At 46.7% G+C, this 15,154-nt stretch overlaps 1 protein-coding gene across 4 annotated transcripts in view; it reads right to left on the bottom strand.

Annotated features, from left to right (window-relative positions):
- Positions 1 to 203: 203 nt before the first annotated feature.
- SCUBE2 (signal peptide, CUB domain and EGF like domain containing 2) overlaps positions 204 to 15,154 on the bottom strand; it is a gene marked incomplete at its 5' end in the record, with an annotated part of 63,645 nt that continues 48,694 nt past the window's right edge. For 2 of the 4 annotated variants that reach the window (XM_080913124.1, XM_080913125.1), the window contains 7 exons: positions 204 to 1,186; positions 2,298 to 2,377; positions 5,977 to 6,129; positions 8,090 to 8,287; positions 10,510 to 10,671; positions 11,203 to 11,370; positions 12,618 to 12,788. In XM_080913124.1, coding sequence (XP_080769250.1) covers positions 1,034 to 1,186; positions 2,298 to 2,377; positions 5,977 to 6,129; positions 8,090 to 8,287; positions 10,510 to 10,671; positions 11,203 to 11,370; positions 12,618 to 12,788 — 1,085 coding nt within the window. In that variant the 3' untranslated portion in view covers positions 204 to 1,033. The remainder of the gene's footprint in view (positions 1,187 to 2,297; positions 2,378 to 5,976; positions 6,130 to 8,089; positions 8,288 to 10,509; positions 10,672 to 11,202; positions 11,371 to 12,617; positions 12,789 to 15,154) is intronic. The other 2 variants (XM_080913126.1, XM_080913127.1) reach the window with 2 other exon arrangements.

Here is a 15,154-nt window from a genome sequence, read left to right as displayed (position 1 = left end):
GGATCCCCTGTACAGACCAAAGTGATTCCACTGTGTGGCGTGTGGTCCGTGAGCCAGCGTGTGGCCACACGGTCAGGATGACAGTGATGCTACTACATCATGCCCTGCACGATGCCACTTCGTCTCAGACTCAGTTTCTCTCTGAGAAAATGGAAAAGGAAGGTACTGTGCCAGTCACTACCAGCACTGGGGGTGGGGGGAGCCCTGGCCATGCTGACCCTGGACTGGCGAAGTCTGCCTTCCTTCCGTGATGGAGGACAGCAGTCGTCATCAAGATCACATTCAAGAACTCACCAAGTCCTAGCACAGGGCTCGAGTGGCTGAAGGCAGAGGAGATGTTGTGGCAAGCAGCCTTCTGCAGTGTGTGTGTGTGTGTGTGTGTGTGTGTGTGTGTGTGTGTGTGTGTGCGCGCGTGTGCGTGTGTGTATGTGTGTGTGTGTGTGTGTGTGTGTGGGCACATGCTATTTGTACCTCCAGAGGGGCTACACTTGCCTTTTTATTTCTAATTCTTTCTAGTCTTTTTTTTTTTTTTAAATCACTGCTTAGAACTCACATGGTCAGGATTAAGCTGGTGCTGTAGAGACTGCAGAAGGCCAGGAGGACCTGAGTCTTCCCATGACTCAGAAGGTCTCGGAGTCTCCTGGCATGCTTGTGAGTACAGAGGCTCCCTGGGAGGGCCGAGAGGGAGTGCAGATGCAGCTAGAACGGCTCTCCTGTGGCCTCCTTTCCACTACAGTCAGTCAGAGGAGTGAGAACCCAAAAGGAGGCCAGTTCAGCCAGCCCTCACGACATCCAAGACATGTGCCCACACAGTGCTACTCAAGGTGTATGCAGTCCACATCTGAGATGCTGGGGAAGAAAACTCAAGTTCAGTTTACCAAGATATCTGTACTGTCTATAAAAACTGAATTCTGAGGAATCACTGATACTGGGCGTGGTGACAATCCGATGGCAGGCTGGCTTGTGGAGGAGAGAGGACTGCAGCCCACTGAGCCCACAGTAGGACCCTGTTCGGGGTGGCACGTTGGAAGAGTCATTTGTAAGGCCTCAGAAACCGTGACACTTTGGAACGTAGCAATCGGATGAAAGATCTTGGAAACATCTCTCGGGATTCCTGGGCTGTGTACTTGAAATAGTTCTGGGGATGTGCCAGGACATCAAACAGAGCCTTGATCAGTTTCTTATCCTGAGGAGACCAGAATTTTTGTTACTGGGCTGGAACACTCAAACCTTCTGACATTTTGCCAATGGAATCATAATGATTCAATCGATGGGAGGTTAGCTAGCTAGAAACCGCCTGGTGAAAATTGTTCCCTCTGATTGCTATCTTCCTTCCAGTTTTCGTTTTTCTTAATTGCTAATAATAATTATGCATTACATCATGAAAGAAGATTTGCTATATAAAAACTGTTTTTTTTTTCCTCAACCACATGAGATACAACATAACGATTTGGAAAGTAGTTTAGGGTTAGTGATAATAGTATTTACTACTGACCACTTGCAAGAATCTAAAATGGGGTGAGCTTTAAGCCTGAGGCATTAACTAGGAGAAAAGGTCTTTCACTATTAAAGCTGAACATAAAAACACTATGTAGCCCTGGCTTGGATTTTTCTTTTCTTTTTTAGTTTACACTAGTGTTGTACTCTGCTCCCATGTGTATCTGTGTGAGGGGTCACATCGCCTGGAACTGGAACTACAAACAGTTGGGGACTGCCACGTGGTTGCCAGGAATTGAACCTGGGTCCTGTGGAAGAGCAGCCAGTGCTCCTAACTGCTGAGCCATCTCTCCAGGCCCCTGGCTTGAATTTCTAAGCAACCACACTCCATACATGCACTCATGAATTCCAGCAGCTGTGTTTGCCTGCACAAGACCAGTACAAGATCAAGCCAAAGCGGGTAAAGAGCTCACAGCGCCTCACCCTTAACTGAGAAGCAACTGGCAGTTGATGTCTGCTGGAGGAGAGAGGGCTAGTTTTCTTCAGAGACATAGCCCATGCTCCTGTGGCTGGCCCTACAACTATGTAATACACTAATCATATATACTATGATTGAACTAATTAAACTCAGTGGGTTATTTAGAAAAAGAGAGAGAGATCATGGAGTTGCAAAGGGAATACCTGGAAGGAGTTATGGGAGAGGGTAGAATATATATATATATATATATATATATATATATATGTAACACTAAAGACGGAAACTTGATATTTAAGTAACAGGAAGGATGGAGCTGACCTTGTTCCCCAGAGTCGGTGTCTGGAAGCCATATGTGAGGAGCTCATGGCTAGCAGGAACTCACCTTCAGTATTTCCTGGTGGTTCTCAGATGCATAGAGCCTACCATCCCGGACTATGTCTTCAATGAGCTCCTGGTAGTCTTCTGTTGAAATAAAGGACATATTTTGCTTCTCATTGTTTAATTACTTCCAAACTTGTGCATCTGTCTTTTATAAGCTCTGAGAAGTCTCCCTTGGGTGGCTGCTCTCAGAGAACCTTTCATTCTGACACAGAGAGGACAGTCAGCACCTCCCCACTCAGCTAGCATCTGCCCGCCCCGCCCCCTCAGAGGAGCCTTCTGTGTTTCCAGTTGAGACCCATCCTCTACCCCCCACACCAGATGCATCTTCTCTTCCCAAATAAAGGACACTATGCCAGTAATTCTGTACTTTTCCCTACACAGATATCTTTCTACTGGTTGCCATCAGCGTGAAAGCAATCGTAAGGATGCCTTGTTTAATTTCCTCTTTCTTTCCAGTTTCCATCTCCTGCCTCTCTCGCCTTTTGTAGTAAACGTCTCTCAGAGAAGGTTCCGTTCTCCTCCTGAACCAACTGCTGTTGGTTTTGTCCCAACCACTCCAAAACTGCCAGTTGAGATCAGCAATGGCCTTCGTGTCCTGTGTCCTGGTGTCAAATGCTGGTCCTCACTTCCCTTCATGCAGGAGTAGCAGCATTTGACCCAGCTGGTTTGTCACCCTCCTCCTCCTCTATCCAGTTCCTCTCTGTTCTTCCAGAACACTCTACACTTTGGTTTTCCCACTGTCTCACTGACTGCCCCTGAGGACTTTTTGCTTTCCTCCCGTCCCTGGCCTTTGCCCGTAGTAGGGGCCTGGGAGCTCCATGCTTGGTGATATGCTCTTACCTATGTTCCCTCCCCTGGGAGCTCATCCAGGTTTTTCTTTCCCTCTCTACCAACACCTTCCATGTCTCCGCTATCTCTCTGTCCTTGCAGTGTATAAGGTGATCAAGTTTACCACCAAGAAAGACTCTTCTCTCTTTAGCTGGAATAGGGCTAGGGATGGAGAACTCATCTGTCTGAGAAGAAAGGATGTACTTTTGCACATTGCATTTCTGTGGTCCTGGCATACACATTATGTGCAGTGCACACAGTATTCCCTTTCCAAATGTACTTTCACCCCACTTTGAAGTCTAGCCTACTTCCCATAGTCATAACTCAAACAAGCATATGCAGAGCACAGTCCTCTCCAAAGCCCAGACACACCAGAAGCTGCCTTTCTCTATGCAGCCCGTGTGCCGAGGAGCAGCAGGAGTTCTGAGAGCATTCATGGAGGCAGCTGGAAGCGATCCCAAGAAGGTCCTTCAGTCCAGAGCATCACTTTTGATACATTTTGATACATTGGAACATTTGATACACCATCATTACAACTCCTGGCATGGCACCTTTGTCTTCATTCCCTTATTTTAATGAATATATAAGGTAAGTGTACACATTCAAGGACAGCTCGGGCTATATGATGACTTTGTGAGCTATAGGACTTTGTCCCAAAACAAACAAATCACCATCAACAACAAAGCCCAAATAAACAAAACAAAATGGGGAGTTTAAGTTTTCTTTCTTTCTTTCTTTCTTTCTTTAAAATAGGGTTTAATGTAGTCCAGGCTGGACTTAGAAGTTGCTATGTAACCAAAGCTGGCCTTGAATGCCTGATCCTCCTGCCTCCACCCCTTGAGTGCTGAATACCAGTGTATGCTACCATACCCTGCTTCTGTTAGTTTTAGGTTTGCACCCTTGCCCAGTGTCTGGACCTCAGAGGGCTTCTTTCCATCAAGGGGGTCTACTTTTAGTGGTACAGGTTGTTGTGCAAACTATTGTCACAGAAAACTATACTGTGCTTGCTATCATACCAAACGCTTCCAGGATGTTGTCTTTTAAAAATACACATCGCTGTCTCTAAGATCTCCTGTGCCCCCTGCCTTCCTCTGCCTTTCAACACCAGAACTCGGGCTCTGAAGTCTCTAGACGTGGGTCATCCCAGTCCAGCGGCTTTGTTACATCACGTCCTCACTCAGTTATTCAACTCTCTCAGCCTGAGTGGCCTCCTCTGTAACATCAGAAAGTGACCCGGTCTGCTTCATGGGGTGACCATGAGGAATGTGGCCCATAAAAGGCACCTTGATGCATACCTGGTGCCCAGGAATGCCTCATGCCTGCCGCAGGACTCTTGCCCTTCTCCAGCATGGGACTCATCTGTAGTCCCCACCCCACCCACCCGCACCAGTGCTGCTCCTCCTCATAGGATGGAAGTGCCGGCATACCCGGCTTATAGGATGCTGGGAGGCCAGGCACTGGCTTCATACATGTTACACAAACATTCTTCCAACTGGGCTACACCTGCAGCCCCTGTTTTCACTTTTATCAACTTAAAAGGGAACATTTAATATGTCACCAAGGCAAGAATAACAACAGAATCCTAAAGTGTGTCATATGATGTCTCAATGCCTTGATAACATTTACCCAAGCCTCAGAGTCTGTCTGTTTCCCTCCATAACTGCAGACAGGAGAGCTTGCTGGATACCTGCTTCAGGAAGAAACCAGTCTCAATGTCTCCTTCAGCAGAGTCATGGAAGTCAGATTCCAAGAACCCTCATCTTGGACATTACACATCATTTGAGACAAATGCAGGGCAGATGGAGAACCTTGCACCACTTGATAGAAATAAACCACGTGAGGGGGGTTAGGAAAGCCAAGGATGCCTCTTTGCCTAAAACTCTTTAATGGCTCCCTATAAAATTAATTCAATTCTCCTGAGCTGGGCTGAAGGCTCCTCACTGCCTCGTCACGGTCTCATTTATTCTCCTCCCTGTGTCCCCCAACAGCCAAAGCAGACCCCACCTGTGCCAGGCACTTTATCATTTGGGTTCTTCCTGAAGCGTCTTTCTTTCTATTTATGTCCCACTTCAGCCTACACGTTCTTTCCAGACCCAAACCTCTTGATCTTGGTCTGTTCCTTCCAAGCCTATTCAGAATAGTTGCCGCCTTCTCTCTTTCTGTGTTCCCACTGTCTTGTATGTAGCCTATAAAAGCATCTTTGACAAATCACATACTTTTATGTTCTCGCCACAATAAATATCTGTAGAATCTCAGTAGGTCTCCAGGGATCCAAAGGATCCAGAAACATCATCGACTTGCCCAAGATCACAGAGTCTAAAGCAGGACCAAGCCTCTAGCCCATCTCAGGACTCTATTTAATAAAAGTCACAACCTTAACAAGTTTAAATAGTTTTGAGCAATTACTATCTGCCAGTCACTGTCCTGCATTAAACTCTTAATGTTCATTCAAATGATTTTCTCCAACACTCACTAAGAAAATAAGGCGTGACTAGAGGTGTAGCTCAGAGTCAGAAGCCCTAGGTTCACCCATCACTGGAAAGCAAGAAAATAAGACTTAGAGATAAGTAAGTCATCAACACAAGTTCTGGAAGAGACAGCCAGCCTGACCTCACACCTGACTCTACTCACTTTCCCTGTATTTTCTAAACCATTCTTTGTCATTCCCATAATAAGTGTCCCCAAATGCCTGTTTAAAATGTGGCCCCGATGAGTCAGCCATGTCCTTTTGCTGGCTGGCTGGGTGGGCTTGCCAGCATCCACCAGCTGGGTCAGAAGTAGTTCCTTCAGTTCAGAGCACAGCTGTACCAGACCTGCCACAGCACAGCCGGGGCACCGCAGCTCTTGCTTACCATCGTACGTCACATAGGGAACCTGGAAACCTCGGGCACTGTTCCCTTCATTGGACTTGAACTGAATCCACAGTTTCTTTGACCTGGAGGTAAAGGCGATGGGGCGTTCATAGGTCTGACAGGTTTCATATGTGGTCACAGAATTTGGTGATGCTGCCAAGAAAAGATATAGCAGGTGGTTCAAGAGGTGTTACGGAGCCACAGTCAGGGGATGCTCATCTTTGAAAACACGTAATCTACACAATAAGTTGAACTCAGGAATTCTCCCGCTGGAAAACAGTTCCCTTGGTCAAATGCTTGCCTTGCAAACATGAGGACCTGAAATGATATCTAGAACCTATGTTTTTGTTGTTGGTGTTGTTTTGCTTTATAGCCAAACATAGGCTATAGTCATGGGCTAAGCTGAGATCCCTGAGGTTTGCTGCCCCAATAGCCTAGCCTACTTGGCCAATGAGAGAACCTGTCTTGACCAGTATTAGGTCAATGAGAGAACCTGTTTCCAAAAGACAAGGTGGATGATATCTGAGAAAGGACAACTGAGGTTGACCTCAAGCTCGCATAGGCATCTGCACACACACATGCACTTGTACATGCGTACACAAACACTCGAGCTTGCGCACACACACACACACACACACACACACACATGCTCTCAAATAACCACACATGAGCTCTCAGGCTCATTCTAACAGTAGAAAGCCTGGAAACAGAAGATTCTACTAGGGAATTATACTTTGCCCCAAGGAAAGGCTAAGCCCCACCTGTCCTCAGCCAGACAAATGGCTGTGACGCAGACTGTCCTATCCATGGTAGGAGTTGAGACAGGGCCCAGAGTTCAGAGCATGTTGCTCATACCCAGCAAGAGTCACCTGCACAGACTGTAGTTTCCTTGGAGTACACTGGGTTTTATAGGCTTGATCTATCTAACTGATTCCCCTTAAAACCACAGAGGCTGACCAATTACTGTCTCTGTTACAATGAGGGCCGCAACCAATGTGTGACAATGACAGAATTCAAACCCTCATCTAACTTCCTTCATTTTAACTACCAGCCATGGTCATTGCTCTTGGAATGACAGCATCTGTGCAAGACTGGGCTTATGGACATCATATATGGAGAGAAGAGCTTGTGATTGCCCCCCAGTGCCACGCCATAATCTATACAACTAATGGCTGTGTGGAAGACAGACGTTTTCTCCAGTTGTGTAGTTAATGGGAAGGTGCCCACTGTTCCTGTAAATTACTTTTCACACGTGTCCCCCCCAAAGACAAACACAGGAGAGACTGATCGGGAAGGAGAAGGGGCTAGCTGGAAGGAGACACAAGACAGCGATGAAGAGAGAGTATGATCAAAATATATATGTGTATGAAAACGTTGTCGTGAAGTCTGTGATTTTATACAAGTAGTGTATACCAGTAAATTTAAAAGTAGAAGATACACAGAGACACATGGCTCCTTCCAAGCATTTGTTTAGTCCTAACAACCCTACAAGGCAGCAGCTGTCATTCCTCCCCTCTTCCCCAGAAGACTACAGTGTTCAGAATGTCCACCCAAGTTCACAGACCCAGTAAGAGGTGAATCTGGGATCAGTCCCATTCTCAGATGTCATAAGCTGCCTTGACATGAAGATTCCATCATATAATGGTTCTCAACCTTCCTAATGCTGTGACCCTTTCATACAGTTCTTCATGTTCTGATAACCCCTAACCATAAAATTATTTTTGTTGCTGCTTCAGAAGTATAATTTTGCTAAATCATAATGTACATATTTTGAGGGCTGGAGGTTCGTCAAGGGGGTTGAGACCCATAAGTTGAGACACATAGGCTGAGAATGCTTCGCTATAGACAATAGACACCAGAGGCTGAGTCAGGATAACAGGAAGGGCTGTCCTTCCTGGTTAGACCACACCTTGAGCCTTGGGCAGTCTAAACTATATGTTGCTACCTAGGGTAGCCATGCCAGTCCCAGTTAGCTATAAACTCATGCCCCACCTTTGCTGTACTATGAAGGAAACAATCTACTAGATCTGATCCTCACATTTAAGGCTGGGGGCAGATCATCAGGTTTCCCAGGCTGCCTTGGGAAGGGAGGGAAGCCCAGGGAGAGACGCACAGGTTTTCCGCATCACCAGGTAGTCACCGCAGTCATCCTCTATGGGCAGGAAGATCTCAGGGACTACAATCAGGATCCGGCGTTTGGGGGGTGGGTTGATGGTCCAGGTGCACTCTGAGTTGGCTGGGTAGTTCCCAGGGTAGTTTGGGGATTCAATATAGCCTGTGAAATCCCCCAGCTCCCCTCCACACTTTCTGTCTGGAAAGGAAGTGTCATGAGTTAGGGGGGCAGAACATTGTCATTGCTGTTCTAGACACCCCAAGCATGGCTGAGAACCAGACTCCTTGTTGCAAGGAAATGACATCACCCTGGGAGTGAGACTCCTGTAATGCTCATGGCCTCTGTGGGAGCCAGGCAACATGGACTCCCCAAAGTAGCCTACCTTCTTATCAACACATTTCAACACGTTTATTTTGTTTACAATGCCATACATCAGGGGAATATACCACCAAACTCAGAACCTAGCTCAGTAGAGAATATTTGACCAAGACTTTTAATGAAGCTAAACCAAACATTTTTTCACCTTTCTTTCTGTTTAAAGCCACGTTTTATTCTTAATGGAGAAGGCAGTTTCAATTAACTCTTAGATGCACTCGTACATGCTTATGTCTTCGTCAAAGGAAAAGCACTCACGAGTACGTGGTCACCACATGAGCTCTCTTATCAGGGCCTGACACCCCCATATGTCTCCCAAAGATCTGGGGCTCAGAACTAAGACAGACATAGGCCGGAGTCCCTCAGGGGACTTATTGTTGAATACTGTTAGGGAAACCTGTACAAGAGACATCAAGAAATGATTTTTTGCCTCTAACTATAACTGGGAATTAGCAGTAGTGAGAGTGAGAGTGAGAGAGAGAGAGAGAGAGAGAGGGAGAGGGAGAGGGAGAGGGAGGGAGAGGGAGAGAAAGAGAGGGAGGGAGGGAGGGAGGGAGGGAGGGAGGGAGAGAGAGAGAAGGAGAGAGAGAGGGAGAGAGAGAGAGAGAGAGAGGGAGAGAGAGAGGGAGAGAGGGGGGGAGGAAGAGGGGGGAGGGAGAGACAGAGATTGAGAGAGAGAGAAAGAAAGATAGATAGATAGATAGATAGATAGATAGATAGATAGATAGATAGATAGAACAATAAGAATAACTAGGCTTTTCTTCTGGGAAGAAAAGGAGTAGGGTCACCTTGGTATGTGGAAGAATCCCCTAACACTGTGAGCCTTCCCAAAGTCTAATCTACCAACACATGAGGGTCTCTTGGATGGCAGTGAAACTGTCATCAAAGCAGGCATTTAAGACCCTTAAACGATCCTGTTCCCCATTGCTGCAATCACAAACCACAACCCTTAGCAGGCCCCACATCTGTCTGAAGCCTCCTTTTTGTGCCCAGATTCACAAGTCTGCTGCCAGAAGGCATTCACTGTATAAGCCTTGGCTTCCTATGTGGCTGCGTGCACGTGGAGCCCTCTCCCACCCCATCCATCTTGCTCTTCCTGGCAGCTGGGCCAGGCTGACTTAGCAGGAGCACAGGACGGGCCCTCAGACAATGTGTGCTGAGCTAGGCTGAACTAAAATTATCCTCCAGGGGAAAAAGCACAGCCGTAAGTACAGGTAGCCTGAGTGTGGTGCAGGGGCAGAGGGTGGACTGTGCTTTCAGCATTTGGTTCAATCCCCTGCACCATGTGTTGGGATTCTGTAAACCCCACCCCTCAATTACCTAACAGTAGCCAGGTATGCTCCGCCCCAGTGACCTGACACTATAAAAGGGGCTGCTTGCCCCCTCCTCTCTCTCTTGGCCTCTCTTGCCTCCTGGCTCTCTTGCTCTCCCACCCCATCCCTCCTCTTCCCCTTCCCTTCCCCCCCCCTTCACCTGCTCATGGCCAGCCTCTACTCCTCTATTCCTCTCCCCCTCTCTCTGCCTCTACCACCCTCTTAACTCTCCCATGACCTGAATAAACTCTATTCTGTACTATACCATTGTGTGGCTGGTCTCTCAGGGGGAAGGGCTTCCCAACATGGACCCCCCCAGAGGCATCCCCCTTACCCCCAGGCCTTGCCGCACCTCCATGGGCCATATGCCCCCCACTCTCTTCATCCTTCCCCTAACATTGGTGCCGAAACCCGGGACATCGTCTTTTCACAGCATTGGTGCCCCGTGACTTTTCCTTTCAGTGACTTTTCCTTTCACTGGTGCCCCGTCATCTTTCCTTACACCATGCATAGGAAAAAGGCGAGACTTCTGGGTCACAGCTACAGCTCCCGTTCCAAAGCCAAGGGCACTGCAGCTGTTCCCTCCCATGGCATGGCTCACCTTAGCTATGCATAGGACTAGCCTCAAGCACATGATTCTGGATGAGCCTGGAACCCTGGCCACCTTCTCACACCTGCTGCCCAAGTCTAACCCAGGCATCCTCTAATCAATCCTAGTAAAGGAAAACCTACTTTTACACTGTGTTATGTTAGTGGAGCCATCAAAGTCGGTGGTAGTATTGCCGGGGCAGGAAACACAATTATTTTTTCCAAATTCAGGCTGGTACATTCCCAGTGGGCAACGGATACATCGGTGTGTGGTGGTGTTGTAGAAATGCCCGGGTGAACATTGAACTGTGAAGAAAAAGACTATTTTTAATCAAATCCTCCAAGGTTTATGAGATAAATTATTATGCCTAAATGAAATACTGTTTTCCTGGCAAGCCAGGATTAATCAACACTTGATCCCCCCAATACCCAGAGTGAGAGGTACTCATAACACTCGAAATAATGAACATGAAGCATGTGGCCAGACAGCAGTGGTCATCAGTTAAATCTTCAGGGTGGGAGCAATTAGGGCACCAGCTGAGGCTGACTTGGCCCTTCCTTGGGAGAGGCAGGGAAACGTGGTTCTGGAGGGGGCTTGTAGGGGGAACTAGGGCACTGAGATAGAGAAGGGTGGGCAGGGGGTCTGTTTATAAAACCAGTTCATTGCTGCCCAATCATCACTCTTGTGTGAGAGGCTTTGGTGGCTGGGGAGAGCTAAAGCCCTGCCACAGGGGTGGCCTGGACGGGGGGGGGGGGGGGGGGAGAATCATACCTTCATGACACCCGGTGGAACTCAGAAGAGAATGGTGTTCCACAAAGGGGCAAGGAAGTACTCACCTCTGGTTTCACAATCCTGGAAGGAAGTGGCTCCCAGATGTTTGGTAGGAAGACCTCCTCCGCATGGGAGGCAAGATGTACGGCCCACATCAGGCTGAAAGGTGCCCAGGGCACAGAGCTGGCAAGGGGCAAACCCATCTGCTGAATATTCGCCTGGTTGACAAAGGCCTGCGGGGAGTATGGCCCTGAGTGAGGGAGGCTCCAAGAGAGGCCATTCCCCACCTCTCTGCACAAGAGATAGGCCTCTGTGAGGCCTGATACCCCTTAATGACTTGAGCTCAGTGACAAGCACCCAGCCATTCCCACCTGGATCCTCAGGAGGTGGCTAAGTGCTTGAGGCTTGCAGACAGGCCTACAGAGCCCAGTGCACAGGTGTGCCTCTGCTTCCAGTGAGAAAAGCCTAGTGTGGAGCTCTGACCTGCACCCTGGCCAGGGCCTGGAGTGAGGGGAATGGAACAAATCCAGCTGTGGGTCACCTAGCAACAGCACGAACAGCCTTGGAGTCTCTCGTCCCATCATTTCTGCAGTTGTGTCTCCTTACACTGAGCTGTGCTCTGGCCTAGCCCATCAGTCTACCAAACCCAACTAACTTAGCCCATGTTGTCAGAGGGTCCCCCTCAAGGTCAGGAAAGACCCCCTAGAAGGTCTTGTTCTTGGAGGACACAGCTTGCCAGTAACAAGGTACTCTACAAAGTTTGTGTCTCAAAACTCTACCCAATTTTCGGTTTTGTTTTTTTTTTTTTTTTTTTGTTGTTGTTGTTGTTGTTTATTTGTGAATTTTGTATTTTTTATTCCTTTTTATTGATTAATTTTGTATCACCATATATCCAATGTATTCTAATTACTTTCTTTTGATTTACTTTGCTCTCCATTTTACCCCTATTATTACCCTGTCCTCACTACTGGTCCCTCTTTTAGAGTTGTAAATTCAGGTTTCGTTTTGTTTAACTAGGCTCTTTAGACCGAGAGATGGTTGAGATCTCCGCTGTGCATATGTACAGGGTGAAGAAAGCATGTAAGTGTAACATTTACAGTGTTCTGTCAATATTTTCTCCATCCTTTGTCTCGTGTAGCCTAGGTTGACACCAAGCTCACTAAGTAGTCAAAGACGACCTTGAACTCTTGATCTTCCTGCTACCACCTCCCAGGCACTGAGATTACAGTGTCTGCTATCACAACAGCTAATGCAGGACTGGGGCGCAAACTCTACCAACTGAGCTGTGCCACCATGTTCCTTCATTTGCTCATGGGCATCAGCCCAGTGTGTCCGGTGCCAACCCAAGCAAGAACTAATAATGAGCCCAACACGGTCCCTGCTTGAGGGAAGACCAAGGTCCAGTGGGGTGCCACCTGCCTCAGTCTAAGCAATGACACTGGGGACTGGAGGAGTAAGAGGGGACCGACAGGATCCTTACCTCCACAGTCAGACACATTCCAGGCTTCTGAGATTTTTAGGGACCCAAGATTTTCTGGTCTTGGGCATGGTTCACAAGTGACTTGTCCTTCCTCGTTTTGGAAGGTTCCGTTTGGACATAAAATGCAGCGCTCTTGCGATCCATCATAATAGGTTCCAGCCCTGCAGCTGACTAGCCAGAGGGGGAAGAATCTGGTCAGTGTGGAGACAGAGGCCAAGGGAGGATGATGCGAGTGTTAGAGATGAAGGTGTTAAGACGAAGATGAGCACATGGACACACTCCCCATGCAAATCCCTTAAAGACAGACTGGGTGCTGTCTCTGGGTTCCCTGTTCCTGTTGCTTCTGTCTAATAGGTCTGTGTCTCCCCAAGCCAGCAGCAACCATAGCAACCTTACTTAGGTTATAGCAGAAGCACTTGAAGGTGAAATGGTGGGGTTTTTTTGTTTTGTTTTGTTTAGTTCTTTGTTTTAACTTCTGGATTATCCTAGTTTACAGGGCTATCAAAAGAGTATAAAGGTTCTCTCCCCCCCTCTCTCTGTGTGTGTGTGTGTGTGTGTGTGTGTGTTTCACCTGTAAGAATTAGGGACTGGGTCTAGGGCCTCACTTGTGTAGTCAAACACTCTACCACAGAGTTCAGCCCTGAGGGAGAGGTTCTGAATTCTTCCTGGCAGTATTCTGCAAGGCTTCCTAGAGGAAGCCATATTTGAGTTAGGCCTTGAAGGTTAGATAGGATTTCCCCGATAGAAATGGGGCAAGTCATGGGGTTCTTACATTGGAACAAAAGAAAATGGCCCCAGCTGGATAGGTCAAAGGAGTTCCTGAATTCCAGACATTGAAATTTATTCTTGTGGGGGAGGGGCGTGCAAAAGCCCCTGGAAGGAGGAATCCCATAATCCCATCAGAAGTCATGTTTCTGAAGCTCTCTTTGGCCTCTGAGATCAGTAAGGTCTTAAGGTTCTTATAAAACAACATATTTCAGATATGCCATAAAGTGCATAAATCCTTGTAAATATTCCAGAAAGAATAAGCAATTAGAAAATTCATGACTGTGCTTCCAATTGCTGGTTAAATAAAGATTCTGATGGTACTAATTAAATCAGGATTTATGCCCTATTCTATGGCATGTAAGTGAAGAAAATATCACCGATTTGGCTTCCTATTTCAACAGTCAAACATCATGTAGCCGTCATTAAGTACCTACAGTATACATAACACCAAGCCAGACCTGTAACATGTCACGTATTTCTTAGCATAACTCTGGAGAGCATGTGACATCACTGGCTCCAGTTTACAAAAGAGGGCCTAGGAAGGGGGAGCTAAATATGGTGGTCCAAAGCCTCACAGCTAGTGTGTGGGATAGATCTTCGGAGAGCTTTAGAGCTTTGAATTTAGGGCTTTCCCTTGTATAACAGTTAGCACCCTGAACTCTGAACTTAGGAAAGGAAAAGATAGAGACAGGATGTTGTTAAGCAGCTAAGAGTCCAACCAGAACAAACACATTCACTTTTAAACGTGAACCTTCCAGGAACTCGAATAAAGGAAACAACACAGGGCACACTTGTTTTGCATCTCAAGTGTCCGTAAGGAGAATGTTCATTTCCATTCTGTCCTCCAAGTGCAGTTCGCATGTGCACAGGTCATACGTGTAATCATAGGATTAGACATGGCAAACATTCTGTCCTCAGTAATCAAAACATGATAACACACGCCTTTAATCCTGACTCTCAGGAGGCAGAGACAGATAGATCTTCATGAGTTCAAGGCCATCCTGGTCTTACATAGCAAGTTCAAGACCTACATAGACAGTAAAGTCTAGTCTCAAAAACAAGCCAACAAAAACAACAAAAATTCTTTATTACTCACTTCCATCATGTTCTCCAAAGATGATCAAAAATGAGGCTTTTGGGTCAGAATGAGGCTGTAGAGTACTTTAGGTATTATTTCTACAGCTATAGATGTACCCAACCAATAAAATTTACATCTATATTTAAATCTTGACACTTTTTTGTATTGTTTGTATTTTCTCTTATGATATTTGTGGATTGTTTTTATATGAGTTTGTGATTCAAAAACAGTTTTGTTTTTATTTTATGTGTGTGGGTGTTTTGCCTCTGTGTGTGTGTGTACTGTATGTGTACCTGCTACTTGTAGACTCCAAGAGAACATGTCAGATCCCCTGAAACTGGAGTTACAAATGGTTGTCACAATCTTGTGGGTAATATACATCAAACCTGGGTCCTCTAAAAGAGTACCCAGTACACTTAGCCAAGGAGCCAACTTTCCAGGCCCCCAAAAGTTTGTGGTTTTGTTTTAACTGAAATCTTAAATGTGAGCCCACCTTGCTTCCTTGGCACTCAGTATTATGAGGAGCAGGATACATCTGTCTGTAATAAAGGGTCTATATTTCAAACTTACTTTCTACACCAATGTCATTGCAAACGGTTTTCACAACCACTGCTTCTAGCTCATGTCTCATGAGAAGTGGGACTGAGTTATAGACAAAGCATTCCCGTGCCATGCTGTCTCGGCTGTCCAA

The sequence above is a fragment of the Micromys minutus genome (genome assembly GCF_963924665.1).
Source record: "Micromys minutus genome assembly, chromosome: 2".
Classification (NCBI taxonomy): domain Eukaryota; kingdom Metazoa; phylum Chordata; class Mammalia; order Rodentia; family Muridae; genus Micromys; species Micromys minutus.
Note: the sequence above shows the minus strand (reverse complement) of the source record. Positions and strands in the feature narration are given on the sequence as shown.